At 44.9% G+C, this 19,511-nt stretch overlaps 1 protein-coding gene across 1 annotated transcript in view; it reads left to right on the top strand.

The window, feature by feature from the left end:
• Positions 1–19,511, top strand: part of LOC132826167 (solute carrier family 2, facilitated glucose transporter member 5-like) — a 237,741-nt gene that overhangs the window by 90,753 nt on the left and 127,477 nt on the right. The window contains exon 6 of the mRNA XM_060841809.1: positions 11,821–11,882. Coding sequence (XP_060697792.1) covers positions 11,821–11,882 — 62 coding nt within the window. The remainder of the gene's footprint in view (positions 1–11,820; positions 11,883–19,511) is intronic.

The raw sequence follows: 19,511 nt of genomic DNA on the forward strand, positions 1-19,511 counted from the left end.
TCTACATTAGAGATTTTTGGTCAAGGCAGTAGCAAAACTGCTACATAAATGGAGTGCCATAGGATCTTTAACAGCCAGTCAAGAGGGCAGATGCAGCTCTGGTGCAAGCAGTTGGATCTAAAGGACAACAACTCTTCCTGTGCTGGACTCCCTCAGTACTTGCAAAGGGATGTCAGCCTGGATGTTAGGTTCCTGCCTTTACCATGTAGCTGAGGCCCAAACCTTCTGATCTGTGACAATACAGGATCTAAGCATCGGCTCATATTTACTGTGAAGCAACAAATTAATGTCTGTTTCACTTTGAAGTTCTCTAAGAATGCAAACTATGATATTTTATGCCCAATGAGATGTATGAATTACTCAACACTTAAATAGCCCATTGTGCCTGTTTCATCTCATTGACAGATTCAAACATAATGCAAGCATTGTTTCATGATGACAATGTACAGGGATCTTTACTCTGTATCCTACATCATGCTAGATCTGTACTGAGAGTGTTTGATGGGGACCGTGTAGAGGGAGCTTCACTCTGTATCTAACTCGTGCTGTACCTGTCCTGGAAGAGTTTGATGGGAACAATGTAAAGAAAGCTTTATTCCGTGCCTAATCCCTTGCTGTACCTCCCCCGGAATTATTTGATGGGGCAATTTAGAGGGATTTTTATCTAGTCATTATAACGTTGCTGACTGTGGGATCCTGCTGTGTGGAATTCAATTCCAATATTTCCTGTGTTATAATTGTTTCTATATTTCAAATGTACTGTAAATTACTGAGGGCAATCCTAATGTTATGGTAGTGCAGTGGAAATATGATTAATATCTGTTCTGTCTAGACACTATCATCTTGGCTGCTTAGAATCTTTATATGGAGGAGCTAGTGTTGGAATGGTGTGGACAAAGTTAAAAGTTACACAACACTAGGTTATAGTCCAGCAGACTCATTTGGAAGCACTAGCTTTCGGAACGCTGCTCCTTCATCAGGTGGTTGTGGAGTATTAGATCATAAGACACAGAATATATAGCAAAAGATTACAGTGTCATGAAACTGAAATTATATATATTAAACAATAGATCATTATGGCTGCTTACTTAAATACTCTGTAGCCTGTGAGGTTAGACATAAAACTCACTGCTTTCACTATGTGTCAAAATGCAGGGCAATGTAGAAGATGGGACATTATTTGAGTAAGCAGAAAACGTTGCAGCTTTGTGATTGGCTGTTAAAAATGAACAATTACTCCCCCTGGTGGCTATGCTAAGTAAGCCAATGAATAGCAATCCAATGGAACAAAGCTTTCAATGCAAAGTCCATGCAAAAGAAGTGTCTCCGAGTTTCTTGGTTAAAAGACGAACCCAGCAGGTCCCTCAGTGCCGACAGTATTCCTGCTGTGAAATGTTTAGCTCAGTGCATTTGACAAGGATTGGATTGTACCTGCTGTCACATTTTGCAAAGAGATGTGATCAGTATGTCAAGCAAGGAGATAGCTTAGACCAGGTGAGCAGACTAGAAGAGAGAAGGATAGCTTTAGGAAGGAGAAGTGATGGGGAGGAGTCACTTAAAGATTCATCTCCTGAAGGTATGGGAAGGGAAGGAAGAATGTGTGGGCGGCCCGGTGGCACGGTGGTTAGCACTGCTGCCTCACAGCGCCTGTAGACCCGGGTTCAATTCCCGACTCAGGCGACAGACTGTGTGGAGTTTGCACGTTCTCCCCGTGTCTGCGTGGGTTTCCTCCGGGTGCTCCGGTTTCCTCCCACAGTCCAAAGATGTGCACGTCAGGTGAATTGGCCAAGCTAAATTGCCCGTAGTGTTAGGTAAGGGGTAAATGTAGGGGTATGGGTGGGTTACGCTTCGGCGGGTCAGTGTGGACTTGTTGGGCCGAAGGGCCTGTTTCCACACTGTAAGTCTAATCTAATCTAATGAGGCAGAGAGTCGAAAATCCAAAGGGATGGGAGTTGACTGCAGAGGTCGAACAGGGAAAGTTCCAGGGTAGGTGGTTCCATTGCCAACCTGTTGACCCTCCATCTTGCATGTACAGTACTTCAGTTTATCTAAAACTCTACTCTGCATGACCTACCTTGCAACAAATCCTGCTTAGACATTAAATCTTGCTCACTGACCAATAGTGGGCCCCAATCTGGCAATGTCTCCATGTTGTTTCATCCCTTATTTAAAATTTCTCCTGACTTTCTCCCTCTCTATCTTTCTATATTTCCATCCTATAGCCCTCAGACATCTCTGCATCCTTCAATTCTGGCTGTCTACACATTGCTGATTTTAATTGTTCCCTCATTGGAGGCCATGCCTATGGCTGCCTGAACTGGAGTCGGCACTGGTGGTGCCTTGAAAACGCTGGGCACACGAACATCAAGAATCTCACCAACAAATAATTGCAGGTCTGCATTTTAAATACTCTCCACAAACCATTCCATCCTCTTCCGGTCTCTTCTCTAAAGACATTCCTTACAATCCTATTTCCCTGAGTAAGTATGTTGTCCCCAGTTGTAAAGTTTCCTCAGGTGGCTGTGTTAAAATTTTTTTATAGTCAACCTTTTTGGACATGTTATGACACAGAGGTCACATTGTTGTGACACTATTTTTTGTTAACTATCCTGTGAATCAACTTGGACTATTCTGTTACATTCAATGCAAGTTGTTATTGTAGTTTCTTGGGATGTGCGTTGTAGTGTGAAGAGGACAGTGTAGACCAGTGAGGAAACTGGAACGGTCATAGAGTCAAAGGGATGTACAGTAGGAAAGCAGACCCTTCGGTCCAACTTGTCCATACCAACCAGATATACTAACCTAATCTGGTCCCATTTGCCAGCACTTGGCCCATATCCTTCTAAACCCTTCCTATTCATATACCCATCCAGATGTCTTTTAAATGTTGCTGTTGTACCAGCCTCCACCACTTCCCCTGCCAGCTCATTCCATACACGCATAACTTCTGCATGAAAATGTTACCCCTTAGGTCTCTTTTATATCTTTCCCCTCTCACCCTAAATCTATTCCCTCTAGTTCTGGACTCCCTGACCCCAGGGAAAAGATTTTCTCAATTTATCCTATCCATGCCCCTCATGATTTTATAAAATTCTAAAAGGTCACCCTTCAGCCTCTGCGCTCCAGGGAAAACAGCCCCAGCCTGTTCAGCCTCTCTCTGTAGCTCAAATCCTCCAACCCTGGCAACATCCTTGTAAATCTTTTCTGAACCCTTTCAAGTTTCACAACATCCTTCTGATAGGAAGGAGACCAGAATTGCATGCAATATTCCAAAAGTGGCCTCACCAATGTCCTGTACAGCTGCAACATGACCTCCCAACTCCTGTACTCAATACTCTGACCAATAAAGGAAAGCATACCAAATGCCTTCTTCACTATCCTATCTACATGCAACTCCACTTTCAAGGAGCTATGAACCTACACTCCAAGGTCTCTTTGTTTAGCAATGCTCCTGAGGACCTGACCATTAAATGTTGAAATCCTGCTAAAATTTGCTTTTCCAAAATGCAGCACCTCACATTTATCTAAATTAAACTCCATCTGCCACTTGGCTTTCTGCATATTGTGACAACTATGTATTTCACAGCAAGGAAAGGGGAAATTGTATGGGGAAGAACAATAGCAGATCAGGAAAAACGAGTTTAGACATTTGAGAGAAGCACAATTTCAGTGATGCATTAAAGAGAAGAAAGTTTGGATTTGTGGAATAAATACTGGTCTGACTGTTGACATTAAAGTCTCTGGCAGCTGATGCATGTGTTGCTGATCTCCGACATTAATCACTGTTAGCAGCACTCGTAATGTGGCTCTGCAATAGCTTGCAGGTGAGATGTGTTGATGTTCATCGTGCCCAGTGTCACCAATGCATTCCCAGTGCCAATTTCCTCACATCTGTTCATAGCTGAGGTAGCCACCTGTCTGTATCAAGGGCAGAATTCAGCCCGGTGTCCCCTGTCTTCCTGACTGATGAACAGCATGCTTGCTGATGGGATGGTGAGGGTTGTTTAAAAAAAACATGGGTTTCATGGCTGCTTCCAGTACATAAAGACATCCCACAGTGCTTCACAAATGATGAAGGGCTTTTGAAGTGTTACAAACATAAAAAAGGAATCGGAACAGGAGGAGATCATTCAGCCCATCAAGATTAGTCCAGTGTTCAATATGATTCTGGGCTAACCTTGGCCTTCAACTTATGTTCAAACATGGAGCATCTGCAAACCTCCTGGAATGGGAAGATTCACAACCCTCTGGGTGAAGATATTTCTCTTCAACTTAGTTCTAACTGTTCGATCTCACATTCTGAAACTGTCTCCAAGTACTGCAAATGTAGCCTTACCAAAGTCTTAGAAAATAATGAGGAGCCAGATGGATTTTTATTAAATCAATCCATTCAGAAATGTTATTATGCCACAATTTCTCATACCCCAATGCTGGACAACTGGGAGGATCAAGCTGCTGTAACTGATAGCTTGTCTGATGATGGACAGATCAGTTCTACTTATAATGGTTGCATTTCTTCATTGACTAGCCCCTCCTGGTAAGTCTTTGACCTGACCACCTACTTTCACTGCGACTTTAGTTATCACTTCAGATAGTAGTGAAAATTGATCAGCAGTGACCACAGGAAAGTGAGTTTTATTGCATTGTCTGAAGTACTGAAATAAATGCAACTTGCAATGGACTGCATACTTGATTATTAAGAGGTATTGCACCCAATGATTTCATATTGAGCATCAGACTGATCGGTCCATCATCAGATAAACTATCAATTACAGCAGGGCGAAAGTGAGGACTGCAGATGCTGGAGGTTAGAGTCTAGATTAGAGTGGTGCTGGAAATGTACAGCAGGTCAGGCAGTATCTGAGGAGCAGGAAAGTTGACGTTTCGGGCAAGACCCTTCATTAAAGGGTTCCTGCCTGAAATGTCGATTTTCCTGCTCCTCGGATGTTGCCTGACCTGCTGTGCTTTTCCAGCACCACTCTAACCTTGACTCACTATCAATTACAGAAGTTTAACCCTCCCAACTGTGCAGCATTGGGGTACGAGAAGTATCTGGTTCCTCATTATTTTCCATGACTTCTTCAGAATTTCCAAATTTTTAATCCACACCAAGCTGTCTTGACGAGTGTACCAGCGGTTAGCTCAGTTGTCTGGACAGCTGGTTTCCAATGCGGAATGACAACGTGGGTTCAAGTCCTGTACTGGGGTCAGCGGGAAGGCCTGCTTCTTCAACCTCATCCCTCACCTGAGATGTAGTGACCCTTGATTAAACTCACTGCCAATTGTCACTCAGTAATGATAGAGTGGAGCTATGGTGACTTACACTTTACCCAGACAGTTTGATCCCCATGCTGAACAATTATTATTTTTACCAATAATTTTCCCTGGCATTCTCCATTCTTTACATCTCCCTTATAATGAACCATATCTCACTGATGGAAACTAGTTTCCAATGGCCTTACTTTATTTCTTAAGGATCCCTGAATTCTTTCTGAGACCTCATCTTTAATGAATGCCCTTCCTGCCTATTTATAATTCATTCTAATGTTATAAAATAATAGAACTAATTGCAGCCCCTTCCCAAGTCAGTGCTGCTCACTTGTTCCTAATGGAACTCTAGTATTCCTACCAAATTGATATTTTTGCATAGTTTCTTTCCAAATTTCATTGCCATCAGGGCATTTTGCTGCCATATTTATAACTATTATGTTCATATTAACACAAATAAATTCATCCTTAGCAAACCCTTCACCATTATTAGTGAGAAATTTTACCTATGGTTCCTGTCCACTTTTCTATAACTTTATCCTAGATTATTTTCTTATCGTTGCAGATATTAGTCTGACTGGCAAAACCTGAATTAGAATTAGATTTAGGTTTGTTGTCACGTGTATTCAAGTGCAGGGGTACAGGGTTACAGTGATAAGTTTACAATGTCACCATTCCAGATGCAATCTTAGGTGCAGAGATGCCTAGGTACAAAGTAGAAAATGAAGGAATAAATTCAAAATTACAGTTCTTAGTATAAAATAGAAAGATGAAGAAATAAAGTTGAAAACTCCACATTACAGTCCTTATTTAGCCATGGGCCTGCAGACACTCCACACCAGCCTTTCCCCGCACTGGACTCGATCATACGCCCCCACACTGGGCTCAACCTCTCCCCATGTACTGAGCTAAACCTCTCCTCCCACACTGGGCTCGATTTCTCACCCCACACTGGGCTCGATCTCTCCTCCCACACTGGGCTCGATTTCTCCCCCCGACACTGGGCTTGATCTCTCCTCCCACACTGGGCTTCGTCTCTCCCCCCACACTGGGCTTGATCGCTCCTCCCACACTGGGCTCGATTTCTCCCCCCAACAGTGTGCTCGCGCTCTCCTCCCACACTGGGCTCCGTCTCTACCCCCGACACTGGGCTCGATTTTTCCTCCCACACTGGGCTCTGCCTCTCCCCCTGACTCTGGGCTCAATTTCTCCCCCCACATTGTGCTCAATCTCTCCCCCCACACTGGGCTCGATTTCTCCCCCCACACTGGGTTCGATTTCTCCCTCCAACACTGGGCTCAATCTCTCCTCCCACATTGGGCTCCGTCTCTCCCCCCGACACTGGGCTCAATTTCTCCCCCCACACTGGGCTCGATCTTTCCCCCCACACTGGGCTCGATCTCTCCTCCCATACTGGGCTCGATCTCTCCTCCCACACTGGGCTCAATCTCTCCCCTTGCACTGAGCTCGATTTCTCCCCCAACATTGGGCTCAATCTCTCCCCCACATTGAGCTTGATCTGTTCCACGCTGGGCTCCATCCCTCCCTCAAGCTCGACTTGATCCCTCCCGCATGGGCTCGATCTCCCCCTCAGACTTTGCTCAATCCTTCCCCCGCACTGGGCTCGATCTCTTCCTCATGCTGGGTCCGATCTCCCCCACACTGGACTGAATCACCCCCAATACTGGGCTCAATCTCCCCCCATACTGGGCTCAATCTCTCCCCTCATGCTGGGCTGGACATCTCCCCCACACTGGGCTCAATCTCTTCCCCAAACTGGGCGCGATCTCTCCCCGACACTGCACTCAATCTCTCTCCCTGCAGTGGGCTCGATCTCTCTCCAGACACTGGACTCAATCTCTCCCCCACACTGGGCTCGATATCTCTCCCACACTGGGCTCAATCTCTCCCCCGCGCTGGGCTCAATCTCTCTCCCACACTGGGCTCGATCTCTCTCCCCAGACACTGGACTCGATCTCTCCCCTACAGTGGGCTCAATCTCTCCGCAGACACTGGACTCGACCTCTCCCCCACACTGAGCTCGATCTCTCTCCCCAGACACTGGACTCAATCTCTCCCCCACACTGGGTTTGATCTGTCCCCCCACTCTGGGCTCGATCTCTCCTCTCACACTGGGCTCGATCTCTCCCCCCACACTGGGCTCGATCTCTCCCCTACAGTGGGCTCAATCTCTCCGCAGACACTGGACTCGACCTCTCCCCCACACTGAGCTCGATCTCTCTCCCCAGACACTGGACTCAATCTCTCCCCCACACTGGGTTTGATCTGTCCCCCCACTCTGGGCTCGATCTCTCCTCTCACACTGGGCTCGATCTCTCTCCCCAGACACTGGACTCAATCTCTCCCCCACACTGGGTTTGATCTGTCCCCCCACTCTGGGCTCGATCTCTCCTCTCACACTGGGCTCGATCTCTCCCCCCACACTGGGCTCGATTTCTCCCCCCACACTGGGCTCGATCCCTCCCCCCACACTGGGCTCGATCTTTCCCCCCACACTGGGCTCGATCTCTCCCCCCACACTGGGCTCGATCTCTCCCCTTGCACTGAGCTCGATTTCTCCCCCAACATTGAGCTCAATCTCTCCCCCACATTTAGCTTGATCTGTTCCACGCTGGGCTCCATCCCTCCCTCAAGCTCGACTTGATCCCTCCCGCATGGGCTCGATCTCCCCCTCAGACTTTGCTCAATCCTTCCCCCGCACTGGGCTCGATCTCTTCCTCATGCTGGGCTTGATCTCCCCTACACTGGACTGGATCACCCCCAATATTAGGATCGATCACCCCCCCACCACACTGGGCTCAATCTCCCCCCATACCGGACTCAATCTCTCCCATCATGCAGGGCTTGACATCTCACCCGACACTGGGCGCGAACTCCCCCACACTGGGTTCAATCACTCCCCCACACAGGGCGCGATCTCTCCCCCACACTGGACTCGATCTCTCCCCAGACACTGGACTCAATCTCTCTCCCCCACACTGGGCTCGATATCTCCCCCATTCTGGGCTCGATCTCTCCTGCACTGGACTCGATCTCTCATCCCACACTGGGCTCAATCTCACCCCCACACTGCACTCAATCTCTCTCCCCCACACTGGGCTCTATATCTCCCCCACACTGGGCTCAATCTGTCCTGCACTGGACTCGATCTACCACTCCCCCCCTCCCCCCCGCGCAATGTGCTCAATCCCTCCCCCGCACTGTGTTCAATCCCTCCCCTGCACTGGGCTCGATCTCTTCCTCATGCTGGGTCCGATCTCCCCCACACTGGACTGGATCACCCCCAATACTGGGCTCAATCTCCCCCCACACTGGGCTCAATCTCCCCCCTCATGCTGGGCTGGACATCTCCCCCCAAACTGGGCTCAATCACTCCCAAACACTGGGCTCAATTTCTTCCCCTGACACTGGACTCAATCTCTCCCCCACACTGGGCTCGATCTCTCCCCCGCGCTGGGCTCAATCTCTCTCCCCAGACACTGGGCTCGATCTCTCCTCCCACACTGGGCTTGATCTCTCCTCCCACACTGGGCTTGATCTCTCCCCCCACACTGGGCTCAATCTCTCCTCCCACACTGGGTTCTATCTCTCCCCCCCACACTGAACTCGATCCCTCCCCCCACAATGGGCTCGATCTCTCCCCCAACTCTGAACTCGATCTTTCCCCCCCACTCTGAACTCAATCTCTCCCCCCACACTGAACGTGATCTCTCCCCCCTCACGGGGCTCGATCTCTCCCCCAACTCTGAACTCGATCTTTTCCCCCACTCTGAACTCGATCTCTTCCCCCACACTGGGCTCGATCTCTCCCCCCACACTGGGCTTGATCTCTTCCGCCACTCTGAACGCCATCTCTCCCTCCACACTGAGCTCAATCTCTCCTCCCACATTGGCTTGATCTCTCCCCTGACTCTGAAGGCGATCTTTCCCCCCACACTGGGCTCGATCTCTCCCCCTTTATTGCAGTCCCACCACCCACCACCAGCTCACCGGCTCTCTTCCTGCCAACCGTTCCTGACCTCGATGCGGCCGTGATGCCCGCTGACTACTCAAGTTCTGCCTGGCTCACCACCTGCCTAGTCACCGAGGGCCCAAGTCCTGCTCCAGACGCTCCAGACCCCCGTGCCATCACCTTCACAATCGAGCTCCCTCTAGAAGGTCACTAAAAAAGAAATTAAAATACTGAAGAAAAAGAAATAAGAGAAGAAAAGAAGAGAAAGTAAAATGGATGGAGTGGATGGACTCCCAGGTTGCCTACTCCGCCCCCGCCACTTTGTTAATCATTTGCCAAGTCTAGAAAATGTAAATGAATTATTTTTCTTTATTCCATACCATTAAATCCATGGCCATGACGTAATTAAAAATTATTTTTAAGGGCATATTTGACTACTTTTTCTAAATTTCTCATCAATTACTTATCTCTCTGTGAGCTTTTCTTGCCCACCAACCCTTATTCCTGCATTCTTCACCTAAATATTTTACCTTGGTGAGCAACTTATCTATGTAATTTTTAACACTGTTTTTTTACCCTAATGTCGATAACACTTGCTTCACTTCTTTAGTGGGGAGGTTATGTTTGATTAAGGGAATACAATAGTATCCCAACTGAGAAAATTACAACTTCAGAAATTATCTAAATAGAATAAGACCAAAAGAAATTGGAACAGAAATATGCCATTCGGCCCCTCAAGCCTGTTCTGCCATTTAATAGGATCATGGCCAATCCGACATTCCAAAAATCCATCTCCCTGTGTTTTCCCATAAACCTCAATTCCCCAACCGATCAAGAATCTATCTATCTCAGCCTTAAATATACACAAGGACCTCTGCCCCACAGCTGCCTATGGCAAGGAGTTCTAAAGACTCACAACCCTCTGAGAGATTAATTGCCTTCTTATCTTAATCTTAAATTGGCAACATTATATTCTGAGACTATGCCCTCTGGTCCTAGAGTCTTCCATGAGGGGAAGGATCAAGCAGTTACCCTGTCAAGCCCTTCAAGAATTCTACAAGTTTCAATGAGATCACCTCTCATTTTTTCCAAACTCCAGTGAGTAGAGTCCCAATCTGTTTAGCCTTTGCACATAAGACATTATCTCCATCATCATGAGCATTTGTTGATTTCCATACCCAGTTTCATCTCTGCTTTCTTCACTGAAGGTCCATTTAATAACAAAGAAGTTTAATTGGACACAACAGCTATTCTCATAAAATTATTAACTCATAGAGTCATCGAGATGTACGGCTCAGAAAGATTTTTTGGTTCAACTCTTCATGCTGACCAGATATCCTAAATCAATTTAGTTCCATTTGCCAGCATTTGCCCACATCTCTCTTAACCCTTCCTGTTCATCCAGATGCCTTTTAAATGTTATCATTGTACCAGCCTCCACACTTCTTCTGACAGCTCATTCCATACACGCACCATCTTCTGCATGAAAAAGTTGCCCCTTAGGTCCCTTCTAAATCTTTCCCCTCTCACCCTAAACCTATGTATTCTGGTTTTGGACTCTCCCACCCTGGGTAAATGCCCTTGTCTATTTACCCTATCCATGCCCCTCATTTTATAAATCTAATAAGGTCACCCATCAGCCTCCTTCACCCCAGACTATTCAGCCTCTCCCTATAGCTCAAACCCTCTAACCCTGACAACCCTTGTAAATCTTTGCAGAACCCTTTCAAGTTTCACAACATCCTTCCAATAGCAGGGAGACCAGAATTGTGCACAGTATTCCAAAATTGGCCTCACCAATAACCTGTACAAACTCAGCCTATTTTCCACAAAATGGCCACCAATTAACTATTATCATTCCCAGACCCCAAGTGAAATTGACAAACTACTGAACTTCGTTCAAATCCTTATTACTTAGAGGTTCTAGATGGCACATTCTTCAGTAAACAGTACATGTACAAAATGACTAACACCGCACAACTGAAAGTCCATTCATCATTGGGCTAACACTTCGTGTGACCCCGGCATCATGGAGGCAACCCACCATTGTGATGTGTTGTTGACAGTCGCAGAGATGTATGTCTGTCATGGTGGTCTGGTGGTTAGCACTGCAGCCTCACAGCATCAGTGACCCAAGTTCAATTACACTCTTGGGTGATTGTCTGTGTGGAGTTTGCACATTGTCACCATGTCTGTGTGGGTTTCCTCCCACAGTCCAATGGTGAACAGGTTATGTGATCTAGCCATTGGAAATGCAGAGTGATTGGGTGGGATGCTCTTCAGAGGATCAGCGTGGACTCAATAGGCTGAATGGCCTGCTTCCACACTGTAGGGATTTGATGAATGATACAATGCCCTCTCTTTGATGTGTATCTCTTTCTGAATCTTCTGTTTCTTGATTATTTTTTATTATTTCTTGGCACAGTTCATGGTGTAATGGTACTTTAAATCTCACCTGAAATGTTAATGGTCTAAACCCTGAGCATTTCTGGGGTTCCTTTGCTTATTGTAAATCCTAAATTCTTTTCACTTCTCAAAATTATTAAAAGCATTTCTGTCTTCATTTCTCTTAATTACAGTTGCCTTTTCGTATCGTTCACCTGCGACCGGTATTGAGATCGTCTCGCCAATTTGGCAACAGGTATCCTCTATTTTCTGTCAAATTTCTGATTGCCCCCTTAGTTCTATGAATGCTGCTGGAAAGAAATGTTTTCCTTTTTTTTGACTGCTTCCACTATTTTTTGTGCAAATTTAACTCCTGCTAAAACTAGAAGTCTGCCCATACTTGATACTTTGGCACAACCCAATATCCTAAATGCCAGTACAGATTGTAGAATTTTCAAATGAAATCCTAGGTTTCTGGTGCCATCACTGGTTCTACTATAATGAGGGGTATGTCAGGTTCCCAAGTGTTTGATTGTAACAGGGGACTCTCTAGTCTGAGGCACAGGCAGACATCTCTGCAACCATCAGCGGGACATTAAGTTGGTATGTTGCCTCCCCAATGCCAGGGTCAAGGGTGTCTTGGAGTGGGGTGCAGAATTTACTGAAAGAGGAGAGTGACCAGTAAGAGGTCATTGTGCACATTCGCACCAATGACACATGTAGGGAAAGGGATGAGGTTCTGTAGAAAGAATATCAAAAACTAGGCAGGAGGTTAAAAGGACCTTGAGTAGTAATATCTAGATTACTACTGGTGCCATGTGCTAGTGAGAGTAGGAAAAGAAGAATACAGCAGATGTATGTGTGGATGAGGAGCTGGTGCAGAGGGGCAAGGCTTCACATTTTTGGACCATTGGGATCTCTTCTAGGGTTGAAATTAGCTGTAAAAGGGATAGATTCCACATGAATTGGAAGGGGACCAATGACCTTGGTGGGAGATTAGCTAGTGCTATTCAGGAGACTTTAAACTAGTGAGGATAGTTGGAAACAAAAGCGATTGTGAGAAAAGAGAAAAGCCTGAGGCAGCTACAACAGATAAGAGGAACAGGTCTAACTGTCAAGCTAGAGAAGAGCTTGGCAGAGAACAAGGTAAGACTGATAAATTAAACTGCATTTACTTCAATGCAAGAGACCTGACAGGTAAGGCAGATGAACTCAGGGCATGATAGGAAACTTGGGACTGGGATATCATAGTTGTGACAGAAATGTGGCTCAGGTATGGACAGGATTGGCAGTTTAATGTTCCAGGGTATAGATAGTATAGGAAAGATTGAAAAAGCAGTAGGGAGTGATGTTTTCGGTTAAAGATAACATTACGGCTTACTTACACAGGATATTACTGAGACACCATCCAGTGAAGTTAAATGAGTAGAACTGAGAAATAAGAAAGGAATGATCACCTTGTTAGAATTGTACAATAGACCCCCTCCCCCAACAGTCAGCAGGAAATTGAGAGGCAGATACGTAACATGTCTCAGTTAACCGTAAGAATAAAATGGTGGGGAAATTTAACTTTCCAAACATAGACTGGGACTGTCATAATGTTAAGGCCTTGGCTGAAGAAGAATTTGCCAAATGTGAACAAGAAAAAATTCTTATTCAATATGTGGACGTACCTACTACAGAAAGAGCAATACTTGACCTTCTGTTGGGAAATAAGGTGGAACATGTGCCTGAGGTGTGAGGTGGGAAACACTTTGGGGCAAGTGATCATAATATTGTTAGTTTTGAGATAGTTATGGAAATGGATAAAACTGATCAAAAAGTTGAATTTCGAAATTAGAATAAGGCCAATTTTGGAATTATTAGAGAAGCATTTTCAGAAGTTGACTCGGGAGATGATTCGCAGGGAAAGGGATGTTTGGGAAGTGGGAGGCCTTTAAAATGAAATCCAACTGTTCAGAGACAGTATATTCATGTTAGTGTGAAGGGTGAGGTGTAAGTGTAGGGAATGCTGGATTACTAGAGAAATGGAGGCTCTGATCAAGGAAAAGAAGGAGGTATATGTCAGGCATAGACAGCTAGGATCAAGTGAACTCAGCCACATTAGGGAGATTTAAACAATCCTTGGATAAGCACATGGATGATGATGGGAAAATTATAGGGGGAACGAGCTGAGAATAGTTCACAGGTCGGCACAACATTGAGGGCCGAAGGGCCTGTTCTGTGCTGTGTTGTTCTACTTTCTGTGTTCTAACCCTGAGAGGTGTATAGGGAATAGGAGTATACTTTAACAGGAACATCAGGAGGGTGAAAAGGGGACATGAGATAGCTTTGGCAAATAGGGTTAAGGAGACTCCAAAGAGATTCTAGAAGTACTGTAAGGGCAAGAGAGTAACTAAGTAGAAAATAGGGCTCCTTAAAGATCAACTTAGCCGTCTATGTGTGGAACTACAGGGGATGGACGAGATATTTAATGAATATTTGGCTTCAGTATTTACTGTGGAGAAGGACATGGAAACTAGGGAACTTGGGGAAATAAATAGTGATGTCTTGAAAGGAGTTCATCTTAGAGAAGAGGAAATATTGGATGTCTTAAAACGCATAAAGGCGGATAAATCTCTAGGATCTAAACAGGTGTTTCCCAGAACTTTGCGGGAAGCTAGGGAAGAGATTGCTGGGCCCCTTGCTGAGATATTTGTATGATTGCCAGCCACAGGTGAAATGCTGAAAGATTAGAGTTTGGCTTATGTGGTGCCATTATTTAAGAAAGACTGTAAGGAAAAGTCAGGGAACTATAGACCAGTGAGCCTTATGTCAGTGGTGGATGAGATGTTGGTGCGGATTCTGATGGCCCGGATTTCCATCATTTGGAAAGGCAAGGATTGATTAGGGATAACATGGCTTTGTGCATGGGAAATCCTGTCTCACTAACTTGATTGACTTTTTGGAAGCTGTGACAAAGAAGATTGACAATAGACGTAGTCTATATGGACTTCAGTAAAGGGTTCGATAAGGTTCCACAAGGTAGACTGGTTATTAAGGTTAGATCAAATGGGATCCAGGGGAGCTAGCCAGCTGGTACAAAACTGGCCTGAAGGTAGGAGAAAGAGGTATAAGAGACTTGCGTCTCAGACTGGTGCTGGTGCTGGATCCACTGCTTTCTGTCATGGAAATACACTGTGAATGATTTTGATATGACTGTCAGAGGCATGATTATTAAGTTTGCAGAGGACATCAAAATAGGTGATGTAGTGAATAGTGAAGATGATTATCTCAGTGTACAATGGGACCTTGATCAGATGGACCAACAGGCCGAGGAGTGGCAGATGCAGTTTAATTTAGATAAATGTGAGGTGTTGCATTTTGGTAAGGCAAACCAGGGCAGGACATAGACAGTTAATGGTGGACCCTGGGGAGTATTGCCAAACAAAGAAACCTGGGGGTGCAAGTGCATAGTTACTTGAAAGTAGAGGAAGACAGGGTGGTGAAGAAGGCATTTGGCATGCTTGCCTTATTGGCCAGAACATTGGGGATAGGAGTTGGGACATCATGTTGTGGCTGTACCTGATATTGATGAGGCCACTTTTAGAATGCTGCGTTCAATTCTGGGCGCCCTTCGATAGGAAGGATGTTGTTAAACTTGAGAAGGTCCAGAACAGATATACAAGGATGTTGCCGGGACTGGAGGGTTTGAGTTACAGGGAGAGACGGAATAGGCTGGTGCTTTCGTCCCTGGTTGTGAAGCATTTTGGGGTCAGCCAAGGTCTGTTTTCTAAGGTCAGGGAGTTCAAAACTAGAGGACATAGGTTTAAGGTGAGAGGGGAAAGATTTTAAAAGGACCTCAGGGATAACCTTTTCATACTGAGGGTGGTCTGTATATGGAACGAGCTGCCTGAGGAAGTGATGGAGGCAAGTACAATTGCAATATTTAAAAGGCATCTGGATGGGTATATGATTAGCAAGGATTTAGAGGAATATGGGCCAAATGCGGTAAATGGAATTAGGGAAGATTAGAATGTCTGGTCAGCTCAGAAGGGTTGGACAAAAGGTTCTGTTTCCATCCTGTATGACTCCATGATGACATGCAAATCTATTGAATTCATTATATACTCTTCCATAGTATGTCCTCAGTCTTTATACATTTGTCATATTCTGACCATGCCTCAGAAGCATCAATGAATCTTTTGTTAAATCTGTCTTTTTGATAAATTTATACAATGAAAGTGAACAATCTGTCGAAACTTCATCCATGGACAAATCATTAAGCTCCAATTCCAAAAAAGACGCTGTGTCCTATCCTGCTTCTGTATGATAATAAAAGTGCTGAGGTCCTGTAGGGAAAGAAATAACCCAAATCCAGATTGTAACTTAATCCTTCCACTGGCCATCAGACTCATCTTGAGAAAGCAAGGGTGGGTAATCATGCCATGAAACTTTACACTTTGACTCAACCACCATTTGATGCCAATGTTATATGGTAGAAGATAACTGTAGTTAACCTATGTGGGGTTGTTTGTTGGCTCCTGAAGTTGTGGGGTGGGAGAGGAGTCCACCATTCAAAAACTATTCACGTCTGGTTGATGTGTTCAGCATCAGAAAGCAGAGGGCTGACAGAGAGCCATCTCCTTTCTCTTATTGCCAATCTCCTTTCTCCATGATTCCCACCATCCTTCACCCATGGCCTGGAATCTCATGATGATCCTAGTCCTCAGGTGGGGTTTGAACTAGCATTGACCTTGGACTGGTCAGTGTTTGCCACTTCTCTGGTAAGGCTAGCATTCAATGGAGTTGCTAGTGTCTGACTGGTTGGCAGCTTAGGGTGGGTTATCTTCACCCCTGCAGGGGTTCTCAATCTGGAAATGCCCACTGTGAGTCTGTTACATGCCTGTGGCACAAGGTGCAGTGGGTCTTCTTGAAACAAGATGAGGCAGGGCCTTGGCCAGATCTTGATGCAATGCCTAAAGTCCCGGTCACCTCCACAAGATTCTGCTCTGAAAGCCCAATATTGACTGCTGCTCATGTCCAGCTTTGAGGAGTTCAGTGGACTGAGACCATGGCCTGTGTGGGAAATGTGGACACTTTACCCAGTGTTGAGAGCACTGTGTTCGCCTCAGTGAAGGTCAGGCTGCCTGCTTATATCTGTACAGCAATAGTTCAGTGAGACCCAATTTATACCAAGTTCTGTGGTTTATGGCCCTCTGAACTCTCACCATTCAATGCATGCCATATCTGAAACCTAAAGACTGGGAACATCTCAAAGACTAACATTACAGCGTCAAGACATTAAATACATTCACAGACAAAGATACAAGTAGCTTGAATTTTTATAGCATGTTACTTCTGAAGTGTAGTCACCAATGTTCTGTGGGAAATGAAGCAGCCAATTTGCGCACAGTCTGATCCCACAAAGAGCAATGTGACTATTGTTATTATGATGGTGACTGATATTAAATGTTGGGAATAGAGATCCAAGATGGCGGCGACTCAGCAAGTCTGAGTTTACAGTGCTCTTCCCAAAACCTGGGTAAAGTGGGTTACTCACCCCCACCACACTTACCAAACCACCCAAAAACATTTTCTAACCTTAATTAGCTGCTTACTATTATATTTAAGCAGTTTAATATTAAGTGGATAATGAGTAAACCAAAGGGATCCCGCAGCTCTCAGAAAACAAAGACCCCTCCCCCACCCTCCTCTCCTCCTGCTGCAGCTGATGTAAAACCAGGCCTTGAAGAGATGATTGCCAGGCTGGAAACGACACTCGTCAATTTCATCACAGAATCCAGACAGAGATGGAACTCATTCGAAGAAAAGTTACAAAAGCACAGCCAGGCTATTGAGGAACTGCAGGGCCGAGTGGAGGGGGCGGAGCTAAAGGCCACGACCTCCGAGGCTGCAGCACAAACAGCTGCAGAACAGGTGCCAGCTCTGGAGCAGAGAGTCCGGGCCTTTGATATCTACATGGATGACCTGGATAATAGAAATTGGAGAAAGAATATCCGTCTTCTGGGCCTCCCTGAACAAGAAGGGAAAGGACAGTTAGTAGTATTTCTGGAGCGATGGCTGCCCCAGCTTTTAAACCTGGGGGCTGAAACTGATCGGGTAAGGGTGGAGTGGGCCTACCGGGTCGCAGTACGTGGATCTGGCCCAAACCAGCGCCCATGCCCGGTCCTGTTCCGGCTGCAGAGTTATAGGGAGAGGCAGATACTCCTGGATGCCTCCAGAAATCTTGGAAAGGATCCTAAAGCCATGATCCATGAAGGATCCAAGATTATGTTATTTCAGGACTTCTCCCCGGCTTTGGCACGAAGGAGGTAGGCGTTTGATGAGGTGAAGAAATGTCTAAGGAACTTAAATATTCAATACACCTTACGCTACCCAGCGACGTTATGCTTTAACCACGAAGGATCCGAGTATAATTTTAGATCACCAGAAGAGGCTAAGGAACTTTTAGACTCGTTTAAATAAATCGTAAGAGACAATTTATGTTGGCTTGCCTCTTCCACACTCCATGGGGAGAAGTGGATACTTTACTTTACTTTTGCTTCTGGGAGCAGGGTTGTCTTCCCTTGCTATTTTATGTTATTATACTTAACTGTAATTTGTTGGAGTTGTAATTTTATAGTTATGTGTGTTTGTACGTGGCATTGATGCTATCAGATATACTCAGGTATGGGTGGGGAGGGGTGGGGGTGGGGCGCTCACTGTTAACTCTAGCTCGGTATTATATCTAAATCCTATTAAGGAGTTCCCGGGTCAAGGGTGGGACACTGTTTGGGAGAGGATATGGTGGACCTTTAGAAAGGAAGTAAGGCCCCCTGAGAACAAGGGGGAGGATCTCCATTCAAACATGTTTTATTTTTTTTGTTCTTATTGTTTGGAAATAGTTTCCTTTTTATTATACTGTTATGAGTGTATTAGAGAACATTTTCTCTTGTTTGAAGGATGTAAGTGACTCAACTATACACTCTGGATAATTGTGGATTAGATTAGTAGTTAACTGAGTTTCATTGTTTTTCTTTCTTCTTTAGTATCATTCCTTTGAATTTTGATGATTATATATTTAAGATCTATTTTTATATTAATGTTTGTGCTTGAAAGTTCTGTTTATTTTTGTAAATCTGTCAAAATATTAAATTTCTAATAAAAATATCTTTAAAAAAAATAATAAAATGTTGGGAATAAATGTTAGACACCGGGGATAACTCCACTGCTCCACTTTGACAGTGTGTTGGATCTTTTATATCCAGCTGAGAGGATGTATATGATCTTAGTTTCATTTCTTTTCTGGAAAGCAGCATTGCTGACGGTTCAGTGTTCTCTCAGTAGCACACCGTAATCATGTGCTGTCTTTGGAGAGAAACTTGATCACAGTACTTTGTGATTCATGGATTGGAATGCTACCCAAACTCACCACTTCTATTGTTTATGTACTTGCAAACTGACCAATGAACAGTGTAGAAGGGGTGTTGTTACGACACAGGACCATCAAGCCAAATCAAATCAGTATCCCTATCCCTTTACTCACAACACAATAGATTTAAAATATTCAATGACCTTCAACATTGCCCCATGGATCCTAACCAGATTTTACAAATAACAGATATCCACCACTAAATGTATACGTCAATAAAAAAATGAATAATTTATAATAAATAATGTAACTTCAGCAGAGCAAAGCTAAACAACAAGGCAATCTAATTCAAAAATAGAAATTGCCGGAAGGTTCTGAGGAAGGGTCATTGGCCCCAAAATGTTATCTCTGATTTCTTTCCACTGACGCTGCCAGACATGCTGAGCTTTTCCAGCAATTTCTGTTTCTGTTTCTGATTTATAGCATCCGCAATTATTTCAGTTTTGATTTAAGGAAATCAAATTAATATCT

Source organism: Hemiscyllium ocellatum, chromosome 22 (genome assembly GCF_020745735.1).
Source record: "Hemiscyllium ocellatum isolate sHemOce1 chromosome 22, sHemOce1.pat.X.cur, whole genome shotgun sequence".
Classification (NCBI taxonomy): domain Eukaryota; kingdom Metazoa; phylum Chordata; class Chondrichthyes; order Orectolobiformes; family Hemiscylliidae; genus Hemiscyllium; species Hemiscyllium ocellatum.